Raw genomic sequence first — 13,883 nt, forward strand, 5'->3', positions numbered from 1 at the left:
ATCATGCTGCATTGGGGAAGGCCCTTCAGGCACTTAATTATCCACTATCAAGCTTTTGCCAGGATTTAGGAGCTTGGGGAGTAAGTATCACCCATCAAGAGCAACTGGCCCATCAGGAACGAGCAGCTTTCCAAAGCCCACCAGTGTCAATGGAGCAATGCTGCTGCTGATAATGAATGCACCTGTGGCCTGGCATCATTGAAAGGCTGAAGCTAATGGTGACTGTGGAAGGAATGAGTGTTGTGGGCTGATGCCCACTGGCTGGGGAGGGTGGGTGGGCCAAGAAGAAAGGGTAGGAGGCTAGATCCTGGCCACCTGTGGGGGCATTAAGTTCTGTCCTTGGTTTTTGGGTTAGGTGTTCTGGTTAGAAATAAATTTCGTTACAGCTTAGATGTTGCTGCAGAGCTGTTACCAGTGACTTTCCTAAATTAGATATAAATTATATGTGAATTATAAAATTGAAATTGACCATTGACATCAATTAAAAATGTATCCCTGCCGCATATCCTCACTGATTTGAACTGAATTGCACCCAGCGACTATATTAACATTTAGGAAATGACCAATCGATAAGAAAGTAAAAAATCAGTCAGGAAAAAGGTGTAAAGCTAACCTCTGTTTGTTCACTATCACTTTTCAGTACAGTCCGTTTTAAAACTTTTGAAAATCCATCACCATCTTCAATTGTAATTGGTTCTTGCTCTGCTCCTTGCATTATCACTTCCTCATCTTCAGTCCCATCAGGTGAAATCAAACGTCTGATAATCTTCCTGGTAACCTGAAGGAAAAGGAAAATGAGAAAATAAATGCTTAATAGCTCACTCATACATGTACAATTTATTGTATCACTTGTCATTCCTCAATTACTCTGGTAATTTTAAAAGATGAAACGAAGTATGTGTATGTCAATGTTCCTGCCTCCACCTATATGAGAATAAAGGGAATGCAAATCACGATTAGTCACGCTGACTCTTGCATTACCTTTTTCACAATGGTATTTCCATGCTCATCTGTGTATTGTTCCTCCGTTACCGACTCTGGTAGAATATCAGGCATGTCATCAGCCTAGGAAATTAATAAGTTCAGTTAATGTCAAACAGTGATGTAGATTTTTCTCTGAGTGCATGAAGATAGAACATAGAACAGGACAGCACAGGAACAGGTCATTGGGCCCACATTGCTGTGCCAAACATGATGCCAAATTAAACACAGAACATAGAGCAATCAACAATCTGGGCACAAATTCTGCTCAAAATTATGTTACCTCTTCAATGTGAATTTATTATTCAGGGTTCTGCTCAAATTCATTCGCATACCATTGAATTTTCCTGGTCCTGATCAGCACCAAATGGAGTCAGGGCTGAAAAGAAAATGACCTTTGAACAGGGCAGTTGAAGAACCCACCTCCATTTCTGCCATGTTTTAAAGCAAAGTTTATTTATTAGTCAGATGTCAGCTTACATTCACACTGTAATGAAGTTACTGTGAAAATCTCTGAGTCATCACACTCCAACACCTGTTCGGGTATACTGAGAGAAAATTTAGCATGATCAATGCACCTAAATAGTATGTCTTTTGGACTGTGGGAGGAAACCTATGCAGACACAGGGAGAACGTGCAGACTCCACACAGACAGTGACCCAGGATGGAAATCAAACCTGGGTTCCTGGTCCTGTAAGGCAGCACTACTAACCACTCAGCCACCGTTCTTTTTTCATGGAGGTGAGTGAGGGAGTGGCCTTTTCAACCTGCACACTTCCATGAAGAATGAAATTGACAGTGTTGTGGGCTTATAAAGAGCTCACCCTCGGTATTTTTTAAAATTTCTATGTAGGTGGGCAGGCATTAGTTGCAAGAAGGTTTTACACCAGCTGCATGCAGATGTGAACCTTGGATTGGAGTAAAATAGTTTTGTGAAACAAATGTGAATGTTTCCCCTTTTCTGGGAAACATTGATTTTGAAATCTGGTCATTTTCTCAGCGAGTTTTATGGGCTATTCAATAGATTCCAACTCTTATAATACATTTTGTGAGTTCTGTTCCTAATGTGGATAATTGGTAAGGGAGTGAGGTGAAGAGGGTGAGGTGATGAGGGTGAGGTGGTGAGTGGTTGGTGCTCAGAAAGGTTTAAAGTGAAGGATTTAACACTGAAAAGTGAGTTGCTGACTGTCTTTGAAGCCCTGGGCTGAGGCTTTTTGGGAACAGAGGTGGGTCTTTTAATCTGAGTTCAGACTCAGACTGCCTTTACTCCCACCTCAGGCCTACATTCTTTGGTGGCAGGCCCACCTTCATGCCTGGACCTTTGGAAGATCCTGCCAGCTGATAGTCTCAAGAGGGAGGTAGGACCAGAATGGCAGGATTAGTCCTGCCACCCATACATGAAAATTTAGCCAAAAACATCCACAAAATCTAGGGGCATTTTAGAGCTCATAAGAACATAAGAAATAGGAGCAGGAGTAGGCCAACTAGCCCTTCGAGCCTGCCCCGCCATTCAATAAGATCATGGCTGATCTGTCGTGGCTCAGTTCCACATTCCTGCCCTCTCCCCATAACCCTTAATCCCCTCTCTCATCAAAAACCCATCAACCCGCGTCTTAAAAATATTTAGCAAGGCAGCCTCCACCACTTCAACGGGCAGAGAATTCCAGAGATTCACCACCCTTTGAGTGAAGAAGTTCCTCCTCAACTCTGTTCTAAACTGTCCCCCCTTTATCTTGAGGCTGTGCCCCCTAGTCCTACTATCCTTTCTGAGCGGGAAGAGTCTCTCCATCTCTATCCTATCCATCCCATTCATCATCTTATACGTCTCAATGAGATCTCCCCTCATTCTTCTAAACTCTAACGAGTACAAGCCTAGTTTATTCAGCCTCTCCTCATAGCTCAACCCCCTCAACTCCGGCATCAGCCTAATAAACCTCCTCTGCACTCCTTCCAAGGCCAAAATATCCTGGCGTAAGTACGGCGCCCAAACAACTGGTTAATTTTTGCATTTAAAAGTATCCTTCATCTGAGAGTAGTAAGCTGATGCTATTTTATTAATACAGTTGAAAATGCGTTTAGTAACAAAAAAATGTATTGTTGAGGCTGACAAATCCAGTCTTAAATCATTAAAAATGACTTTAAAAATCATTTCATTTGTCGTAAAAGCAGTCAGTTTAGTTTAGTAAATTCAATATTTTATAATATTTAAAAGCTTATAAAAAGGTGCTTTATTAGAATCATATTTTTAGAGCAATGTTTTCTTGGATTTTTTAAAAAAAGGCCATAAGTTCACCTTTGGACTGCAACCAAACATGCATTTTCTAATAAATCACTTGTTCAGCATGACACTTGGCTGAGGAGAGCTGCTTGCTTGTTTACATTGCAGTTATTTTAATTGATAGGAGAAAAAATGGTTTAATAGCAAAGGCTAGTGATTTACTGGATATCACATGACAGAAGAGATTCTAAGTTTTGAACTGGTTTTCCGAATTCAGGTGGGACTGAACTAGGAAAGTAAAAAAGTGCCCAGCATCGTCTTGCTTAAAATTGTGTGATTGTCAGTATCCAATTAGGAATCCACATCTCCATAGAATTTGTCTGTCTTTGAAAACCTCTAAGGGTGAGGTGAAAAGGATTGATCCGGCTCATTTTTCTTCTATTCTGAAGTTCCCTCGGTGAGAACCTTCAGGACTCTACTGGGACTAATGATCCGTCTTCACACAAGGGTGCTCCAGATCGACAATGTCCAAATCCTGTGAACTTTATCCTTTCTTTGCCCAAAGGTCTATTCTTCAACTGTCCATCATGTGTGTGTGTGTGTGTGTGTGTGTGTGTGTGTGTGTGTGTGTGCGCGCGCGCGCACACGTGCATTGTATGTGTGAATGCAAGCTTTTTGAAAGGGATAGATAGTTATACTTCCAGTTACAATTGTGATTAATTAGTTCTTGCAACTTTTTTGGGAAAAAATTAGCTTTATAATAAATCAATTATTCTGTTTTTATTGAAATAAGACTGGATGAAGTCTCTTTTATTCTAGGTCTAACAATGATGAAGGTAAATAATTAGCCATTTTGGTGAGTGCAATAAAACTTGAAACTAATAATGCGACCTGTGGAGTAGTGGGGCAAGATAAACTGCACACTCCTCCCATCCTGATCCAAATGTCATGCACCCAATAAACTCTTGGCAGTGATTTTCCCAAAAAAATGACTTAGTGCCATAACACCGTGAAAACCAGAGTGATCAATGCCACAATCACCCTATACTTAGTCATTTTTTTGGGAGTGGTGAGATGCGTGGTGGGGCCTAAACACACTGGTGCAACCAGCTGCAAAGTGGTCAGGTGCCAATTTGAAAACGTGCTGATCTCACACGACACTGAGAGACCCCCTCTTCCCACAGACATCAGAAGCCCCTCTCTCATTGGTGGCATATTTCCCTACTCCCTTTCTGACATGGATTGGGGTACTAGGGACCTCCCAATAGATCCCCTGCACAGCCTCCCAACATGCAATCTCCTCATGACACCTGACACGCATCTCCCTCACGACCCTGACATGCACCCCCTCATGACCCCTGTCATAACACCCCATTTTGACCCCCACTCAGGCCCCACACCCCCCCAAGGCCATGGCACTGCCCTGGGACAGTGGCACTGCCCAGCATTGTCTCCAACCATCCAGGGGCTTCAATGGTTTCTGAACCTCTGGCATAGCCATCATGCCTGGTTTCCGCTAGTGGGGACCAGTAGCGATTCTCGCCAGATTTGCTCTGCATCCAAGGATTGCAAGAATTTGGGAGCTAGGACGATACAGCATTGAATGGGCTCAGTTTATTTAAGTGCTACTTTTGCTAATCAGACTCTCACCCTTTCTGGGCGAGAATCGGTGTGCGTCAGAGAAAGGGACCAGAACAATGGCAAACTGTTTGGGGCCGAGTCATGCCAGATGTGGTAAGGCCAGAAAATCGCACCTCCCCTTGTATTGAAAACCATCCTTGAAAGTAGCAAATGAATGTCATTAGTGGAAACTTACCAAGGTGAGTGATTCAGTTGGAAGTATCACTTGTTTTGCGGTAGGTGCTGGCTTTAATTGCAATGCAAAATAGCACAAAACACTGCTGAAATTTGAATTGTGCTGAACATAAAATTGCTTTTACAATTCATCAATCTTTGCATTGCTTTGGCAAATTTTAGATGAATTGTGCTGGAAAAACAAATGCAACCTTGCAGAACCTCATGGCCTATATCTTTACTAAATCCCATTATGCATAAAATCCTGTTATGCTTTTGGTGGAAAATTAATTTGTGTCTTTACACTAGTTCAAATCTTCTCTGTCATTCAGACTTTCATAAGACAATCATAAATAGATGTGGGAATCCTCTAATAGTGCAAACAATCCTGTTGGAACAGGGCAAAAATTACTCTTTCATTTAACAATGCAGTGAAGTAGAATAGTGAGAACCTTCAAAAATTTCTAATTAAAAAAAACATGGGCCCAGAACTTGCATTTCCTGGGGGTTTGCATTCTAGAAGTACCTCAGAAGATGTTCTCGGGGACCCACTGGAAGTCACCATGCAGGATTGCATGGAATTGACCAGAAGGCTTAAGTTTCCGATAGGTAGTTACCCTGCATTAGGAACCATCCAATGTAAATTATAGACCATCCACTTTCTAAGCAGAATCTAGCAAAGTTAGAGGGATTAAAATCATTGCTAATTCCTGAGTAACTCTGCACTGACTACTCCTCACCCCCAACTACCCTCCTGACCCTCCAAACAGCCTAACCTTCTGACATGCTCAGCTAACCCCCCCATCACCTGACTACCATCTTGATGCCTGACAACCCACCCATGCCCGACAATCCTCCCAAACTCCTCGATCCCCCCATAACCTGCATCCATCGAATACCCACACAAACCACCTGCCCCCCTTCCTCCAAATGCTCTCATCCAACCCATGCCAAAAGGCTGTGAACCCTCCTTTCAAATGAAGCAACATTTCATTTGCGTCTTCAGCAATTTGATCTGCTGTATTTGCTACTCCCAATGCTGTTCCCTCTACATTGCTAAGACTAAACGCAGACTGGGTGACTGCTTTTTGGGACACTTTTGCTCAGTTCTGAATTTTTCTGGTGTTTGCCATTTCAACTTTTTATCTTGCTGTCATCCCATATGTTTGTTCTTGGCCTGTTGCTATGTTCCAATGAAGCCCAAAGCATACTGGAAGAGAAGCACCTCATCTTCTGATTAGGAATGTTATAGTCCTCAGGATTCAACATTGAGTGCATCAGTTTCTCCTCCTCTTGACCCTCTTTTTTTCAAAATGAAAAAATGTTTTTGTTCCAATGCAACCACTGCATTCCTCCCCCATTCGGCCATCTGCCATTTCTTTTTCACTGAGCACTGATCTTTGTTCTCATATTAACACGTTCTGCCATCTTACTTTAATTACCATTATCAGCACATTCCATAATCCTTTATACTGCCATTATCACATCCACTGTCTCGTGCCATACATACCTTTGTCCAATCTCTCCTAGCTCCTACTTATCACTTACTTTCTACTTTGCTCCACCCCCTCTCATGCAGTATATAATCCATCACATTTCTCCCTCTCACTGGCTCTGAAGAAGTCATAAGTACTCAAAACGTTAACACTGTTTTTCTCTTCACAGATGTTGCCAGATCTGAATTTTCCCAGCATTTTCTGTTTTTATTTCCATTTATTTATTCTTCCTGCCAAAGTGAAAAATTTCACATTACACTCCATCTGCCAGATTTTTGCCCACTCACTCAACCTATCTATATCCAAGTGCAACTTCCATAAGTCCTCTTCACAACATATTTCCTACCTATTTTTGTGTTATTTGCAAATCTAGTCACTGTCCCTCAACTAAGTAACTTGTAAAATGTTGAGGTCCCAGCACAGACCCCTGCAGGACTACACTCACCACATCCTGCCAATCAGAAAAAAGACCTATTTATGCATCCTCTCTGTTTTTTGGTAGCCATCTTTATTCATGCTAATATACCATGAATTTTTATTTCCCGGAATAACCTTTGATGTGGCACCTTATCATATGCCTTCTAGAAATCCAAGTACAGTATGTCCACAGGCTCCCCCCCTTATCCAAAGTGCATGTTACTCCTCCAAAGAACGGCAATAAATTGGTTAAAAATGATTTCACTTTCAAGAAACAATGCTGAGTCTTCCCCACTATCTTCAATTTTTCCAACTGCCCAACTATAACTTCCTTAATTGTCAATTCTAACACTCCCCCCACAACAGATTTGTATATAAATGCTGTCATAAGGGGTTAGAATCTCACAGTGCAGAAGGAAAGCATTCAGTCCATTGAGTCTGCATCGACCACAATCCCATCCAGGCCCTATCCCCATAACCCCAATCATTTAACCTATCTAGTTCCCCTGACACTAAGCAGAAATTTAGTATGGCCAATCCACCTAACCCACACATCTTCGGAATGTGGGAAGAAACCGGAGCACCCAGAGGAAACCCATACAGACATGGGGAGAATGTGCAAACTCCACACAGTGACCCAAGCCAGGAAACGAGCCCAGGTCCCTGGTGCTGTGGGGCAGCAGTGCTAACCATTAAGCCACCTGCCACCCTGGTTTGAAATAAATCAAATTCATTTTTATTGCATGAAATTCTGAGATTTCTACTGGTGTTTTGTGGACTGCATTCGCTAATTTTGTCTATCATTAACTAATTCCATTGATCCATTGGCAATTGTGTAAGCTAACTTCTGTTTTTTATTCAATGGGATTTTCCAGAATAATGCAAGTATCTTGCATAATGCATTTGACAATATTGTTCATTTTATTTTCATTATAACTGAACTTCTTGCAATTATCAATACTACCTTAACACACTCAACAGGAAGCCTAATGATTGCTTTGGGTCCAATTTTAAATTCCCACATGAAATAGGGTTTCTGCAAAAATTACTGTAGGTGCGCCATCTTGCAACCTAGCTAGAGCTAGGGATGTACATGGTCGACGGACTTAAATATCATTAAAGGCACATTTTCAGATTTTCACTTACCTGTTACCTTTCACCCCTGTCAACCCCTTACCAATACAGCTTTTATGCATCTGTGATTTATTTGCTGACAATCAATTTAATATAGAAGAGAATTCCAAGCTGTTTTGTGGGATGTTAAGGCATAGTTCAGAGTGGTGATCAAGGCTATATGGAAAAGAGAACTTTTGAAGAAAATTTTGAAAGATAAAGAGAGATAAAGTGGCGTGGGTCAGTAAGAAAATTCCTGAATTAAGGGGCATAAGCAAAATACAATAGACTATAGTGTAACGAGTGTGGGCTTGACTCGAGTCCTGAAAATCCATTACAAATAGGATGTGGCTTTCACTTACTACAGGGATTTGCAGATGAGGATGAGGACTTTATATCAATGCACTGGGTGCTGAAGAATCAGTGGAGGCTGACTAGAAAAATCAGCTGAAAGGTGCTTGGAATTTAATGCGTGATATAATGCAAAAAGTAGAGTTTTGCACAAGTGTGCATTTATGTATGATAAGTTGGGGAGGCTGCTAAAAAAAAGCAATGGTAAAGTCAAGTTTAGAGGTGGTGAAGACAACGATGGGAGAGTCAATGACCGTAAGAGTGAAATAGAGACAGAGGTGATTGAAAGTGAGATAGGCTATTTTGATTTTCATGTGGATGTGGGATTGGATGTACAAGAAAAATTCTCGCTTGCTGATCATTTTAATTTGCCATCCACAAGCAAAACGTTTGAAATGGTAGAAGCCACCAAAAGAAACAACAAATATTCAATGGCACAAAAATAATAATAGCTTAAAAAGTGACAGAATAAAGAATGATGGAATATATCTTCATTTGCCATTCCTTTTAGCAAAAATTAGATGTGAATTCAAAATAGTGCTCTGCATTTTATCTGCATTTCTTGGTAAAAGTAGCAAAGGAAGATATATCTGGATGTAAGTATCTGAATGGTGATGTTATTTTTGCTAGTAAATCTTTGAAAGTGATGTTTCTGTGGCCTAGCACTCCCAATGTGGAGTGGGACTCATAGGAAAACCATAGACTCTGTGTCAAAATTGGCTTTATTTATATTGGTTGAGAATTTGTCAGAAAAAATAATGTCATGTGAAAAATGCACATCCTTATTAATTGTGCAAATCAGTCAGCAACTCGTGGTAAGGAATACATCTGTCATGAGTTGTAAATCCCTACCAACTGTGGAGTTTAATTCTTTCAGGTTGTGAATTTTGTCGGAGATTTTTTTTAAAAAAGTCAAACTATGATGTTGTCCTTTTTTAAAACCTCTTTTTCCCTGTTTCTTAATTCCAATCTTTTTCCACTCATTTTATTTCTCTTCTTGTGCCTGATTTGTCATTTATTTCCCCCTCTCTAATTAAAGCTCTTTCTCTGTCCTTCCTCTGTTTATTTCTCAATCTTTAATTTCATTGATTCTTCATTGGTTAAGGAGATACTGTTGCTTTGCTGTGTCAGCAATATCTTCCAACAATTTGCAGGGCAAAAAAAAAACTTTTGAGCTAGAAGGCACAGGAACAGTTCTATAACAGGGCTCAGTAAATATCCCACTCCTGCAAAATCTGGGCCATGAATTTGTTTGGTTACAAAAACAAAAAGGTAGCACTATCAGGAAAGGCATTTACTGCCTAAAAATTAATAGAGGCAAAAGTTCTAAAAATTGGTACAAGTCAACCTGAATAAAACTGGTGGGTGCAAACATTATCAAACATCATCCTGCACTCCAGCCCAGTTATCTCCTCCCATCCTCCTACATTATGCGAACAAAATATAAGGTGAAATTTTATATATAGTGCAAACAAAGTAAAGATTTTTGAGACATTTTTTAAAATATAGTCCAAAAACTCCTGTAAAGCTGTTGACACATTCAAATTTGATACTAATACCTGACAATGCCATGTTCTTGCCTTCGCTTGATGGGTCATGTTTGAGAGATCAACTGGGGCAGTCAACCATAAAACCATGAATAGATGTATTTTATATAGCCACAGACACAACAAATTTCAAATGAAACTAAAAATGATCAATAGTTGTGAATAATTAAAAGACACACTGTTCAATCAAAAGTGAAAAGAAAACACAAGCAAAGAGTTCTCTTCCTATGTCTTAATTGAGGTAAACTTTAATTTATATGAAAGTTCCATTAAATGCTAAGAACCACAACAACTATTCATACCATGCCACAAATCCTAGCATGCATCAGTACAGACACTGCTAATTCCGTGCACAAAAAAAAGTTTGGTCTAAATTGAAAACTAGCACATTCTATACTTGATCAAAGATCAGCATTCCAGTATTGGGTACCTGAATGATCACCCGTCGGCGGATGACCCTGGTAGTTACTGTCTCCTCATCAGAATTGCTTTCCAGAGACCCCAGTTCTTCTGCTATCTCCTAATGAAGGTAGTCAAGGAGACAGGATTGCAAAGCTGCAGACTGAAGCCCCATACTATAATTCACCAGAAAGGTTCATCTTTTCCAAATTGCCCTTCATCTACTAGCTTTTCATAAGGAACTACTGAATGTAATCTATGAGTTCATAATGAAAATATTGGATTCCTGTAGTAGTAGATTTATTTCCTGACACCTTTCAAACCACATGACTGACAATGGTCTGAGAGTCTGAAAGGCTTGATGCAAGTTCTTTCTCAAGGGCATTATAAGGTTAAAATTGTTACCAGTATTTATGGACTAAAATATGAATCCTTTTCTTAAAGAACAGTTGAAAACAACTTTACTGGTTGAAGGTTTTATGTCTTTGCAGTTTATGTTTAATACATGTAAATGATTCGTTCCTTCCCAGATTACTTTCACATGACTAATACTGGTGACCAGCTCCAATGCTTCCACCAGTACTATTCTAAACACAATACCAGTGGCAACGTACACTGCTACACAAATTTACTGCACAAATAAGCCATTCAATTTTCAATACCTTCTAATGGAGATTAAATTCAGATTAAACAGGCACAATTTGGTTGCTGGTTAGTAAAGAGACAGCTTATTTTAAAGAAAACCATTTTATAGCTGGGACAATTTTCTGTTCCAACAACATACGAGCATTGTTCTCCTTAAAAGAGTGGATGTCATTGTGAATATTTTGTTCAAAGTTCATGTGTTTGATTTTATAATTGTTAGTATTAGAAATTAAAGTTTAGCTACAGAAATTGGGATCAATGCAATTAAAATAACTTGGAATCTATTGCACTTAAAAGGTTGAGCTATGTTGCTTTAGGAGGTTCATAGCTATGAGGATAAAAATCAGCAGGAGGGCTCCCTTAGCTAGAGAACTGGAGACACGAGGAGGGAGTATTGGAAAAGTAATCAGAATAAGGGTCTGACGTCACATCTCTACTTTCCTACCTACCCCCTTTACCTTTTAACTCCCTTGTTGATCAAGAATAACTTAATAATTCAGTCTTAAAAATATTCAATGACTCTGTCTTCAGTGCTCTCTTAGAAGTAGAATTTTACAGACACTCAAAAATGAAAGTTTTACCTCTGACAATAGCTGGAGCTGAGGAAACACTCCCAAAGACTTTGTCATATTTATCATAGAATCATTACAGTGCAGGATGAGACCATTTGGCCCTTTGAGTCTGCATTCACCACACTCCCACCCAGGCCCTATCTACCCCCTTAACTCCACCTCTTTGCCCTGCTAGCCCCCCCGACACAAAGGGCAATTTATCCTGGCCAATCAATCTAACCTGCACATCTTCTGAATGTCAGAGGAAACTGGAGCACCCGGAGGAAACCCATGCAGCCCCAGGGAGAGCGTTCAGAATCTGGACAGAGAATGACCCAGGGCTGGGATTGGACCCAGGTCCCTGGTGCTGTAAGGCAGAAATGCTAACCACTGTACCACCAGTGACCCCCCACAGAAATAAGATTGGTAGTCTTATAAAGTAATTCTTGGGGTAAGTAGGAAGTAAACATTAACTTAACATTGTGGTTTATTACTAATGATAATCAGTTTGTTTAGTTTTATAACATACAATAATTGTTTTATTTTAAGAAATGAAATCTTGTGGCATAGTTCTATTGGTTAAGACAACATGCTTAGATAATTTTTTAAATGCTAATTGTCTATAACTGGATTGTAAAAATGTGACCTCAATAAATTACTAATTCTTACATTATAGACTAGTCTGCTCATATAATTGTTGAGAAAAGCAACTTGGAATAAATTAATTATTGTTGTTATCCTATATCTGAGTCTACCCTGACAGAATCCTATTTGCACCAATTTCTTACCAGCAAAAGCAACTTATATTTATATAATGTTTTGATCATAATAAAGCATCCCAAGGTGCTTCATAGATGATTAATCAAGCACTGAACCAAATGTCGAGACATTAGGAGAGGTGACAAAATGTTTGGTGGCGATAATATGTTTTAATGAAGATCTTACATGAATACAGAGAGATGAGAAAGTCAAAGATGTTTAAAGGAGGAACTCCAGAGGTTCATGCTTAGGCCATTGAACGTAGCATTATTAATGTTGGGGTGAAACCATAATGGATGGAAAGAAGCCAGCTTTGGAGGAAGACACTGATTTTGGAGGGGTGTAGGGCTGGGCAGAGATGATAAAAAGTCCTTGGAGGGATTTGGGCATGAGGATGAGAATTCCAATTTGAAAGTATTTTGGGTCCAGGAGCCAACATAAATCATCGAGCACAGGGATGATGTATTTAAGAACCTTGGGTCGAGTTGGAATTCAGGCAGCAGTGTTTTGGATGAACTCAAGTTTCCTGAGGGTGGAAGATGGAAGGCTGCTCAGGAAGATCTTCATACAAAGTTAAGTCGGACAGCATGATCAGTGCAGGCTTGGAGGATCGAAGGGCCTGTTCCTGTGCTGTAATTTTCTTTGTCCTTTATTCCTTGTTAAAATCAGAAAGCGAGTGTCGCAATAACTTTTCAATAAAATGTAGTTATTGGAGAGTGAAAAATCAATTAGTAACAGCAATAAAACTGCTCTTTGGTATTGCTGAGAGAAAAGCCACATTTATTTTTCTTTTTATTAAGTACTTTTATACTATTGGTCGTTTAGTTCAGACTCTGGAGGCGTATAACTGGCTCCTTGTGTTTGTTGTTCAGAATGTGTAACCCTATCTTTCATGGATCTATGGCTCTGAGAAAAGGGAATGAGATTTGACTAGGCAAGAGGTTAGTCATGGACACCGATCCTCCAGGACTTGAATTAAACAAGCGCTGATGTAGAAATGATAGCTTCTTTCATATCATGCTTTTTATATAAAAATACAATTGTTCAGTACACAGAGTCTCACTGTTACAATCCTACCTTTTCTAGTGATTGATCCTCAAAGGTTTTTTTCTTGCCCTCTGGCTGATCTTCAGTTGTTTCCACTATAGTGGGGCCAACTGTCTCGGGAGCTTGCAACCCCTTACCAACTTGAATTTCATCAGGCTCTTGCACAATTGGACTTGGTTCTTCTATTCTCAGTGTTACCATCTCTTCCATCTGCTCCATTGCCTCTTCCTCCTGGGCATCAGACATTTCTAGTTCCTCATGTTTTCCTCTAAGCAAATAAATGATTTCCCCACCAGACGCTGCAGTTTCTTGGTTCCTCCCTCTGTCCAGAAGAATTTTCATGTCATGGAATTATTACAAACATTTGGCTATCATAAATAACAATCAAAGATTAATTTTGAAGCTTTCTCCCCCGTCCCTCGCTAGGTTTGAATTTTTGCAAACTAAGCTCAAACAATTGTGGCTAAAACAGTAAGGCTGCAGAAATCAATATTTTACTGGTCAATGTCAAGCCGAATTTAAACTTTCAACATCAACCTGTGTTCTTGGGGTGATTCCCAAAATG

General features: G+C 39.9%; 1 protein-coding gene across 1 annotated transcript in view; it reads right to left on the minus strand.

Moving 5' to 3' along the window:
* LOC145344555 (ankyrin-2-like) overlaps nucleotides 1–13,883 on the minus strand; it is an 831,416-nt gene that overhangs the window by 12,095 nt on the left and 805,438 nt on the right. The window contains exons 47-50 of the mRNA XM_080191753.1: nucleotides 13,349–13,640; nucleotides 10,348–10,437; nucleotides 982–1,065; nucleotides 614–778 (exon numbers count right to left, since the gene is read on the minus strand). Coding sequence (XP_080047879.1) covers nucleotides 614–778; nucleotides 982–1,065; nucleotides 10,348–10,437; nucleotides 13,349–13,640 — 631 coding nt within the window. The remainder of the gene's footprint in view (nucleotides 1–613; nucleotides 779–981; nucleotides 1,066–10,347; nucleotides 10,438–13,348; nucleotides 13,641–13,883) is intronic.

Source organism: Carcharhinus amblyrhynchos, chromosome 1 (assembly GCF_965287045.1).
Source record: "Carcharhinus amblyrhynchos chromosome 1, sCarAmb.v2.hapA, whole genome shotgun sequence".
Taxonomy (NCBI): Eukaryota; Metazoa; Chordata; class Chondrichthyes; order Carcharhiniformes; family Carcharhinidae; genus Carcharhinus; species Carcharhinus amblyrhynchos.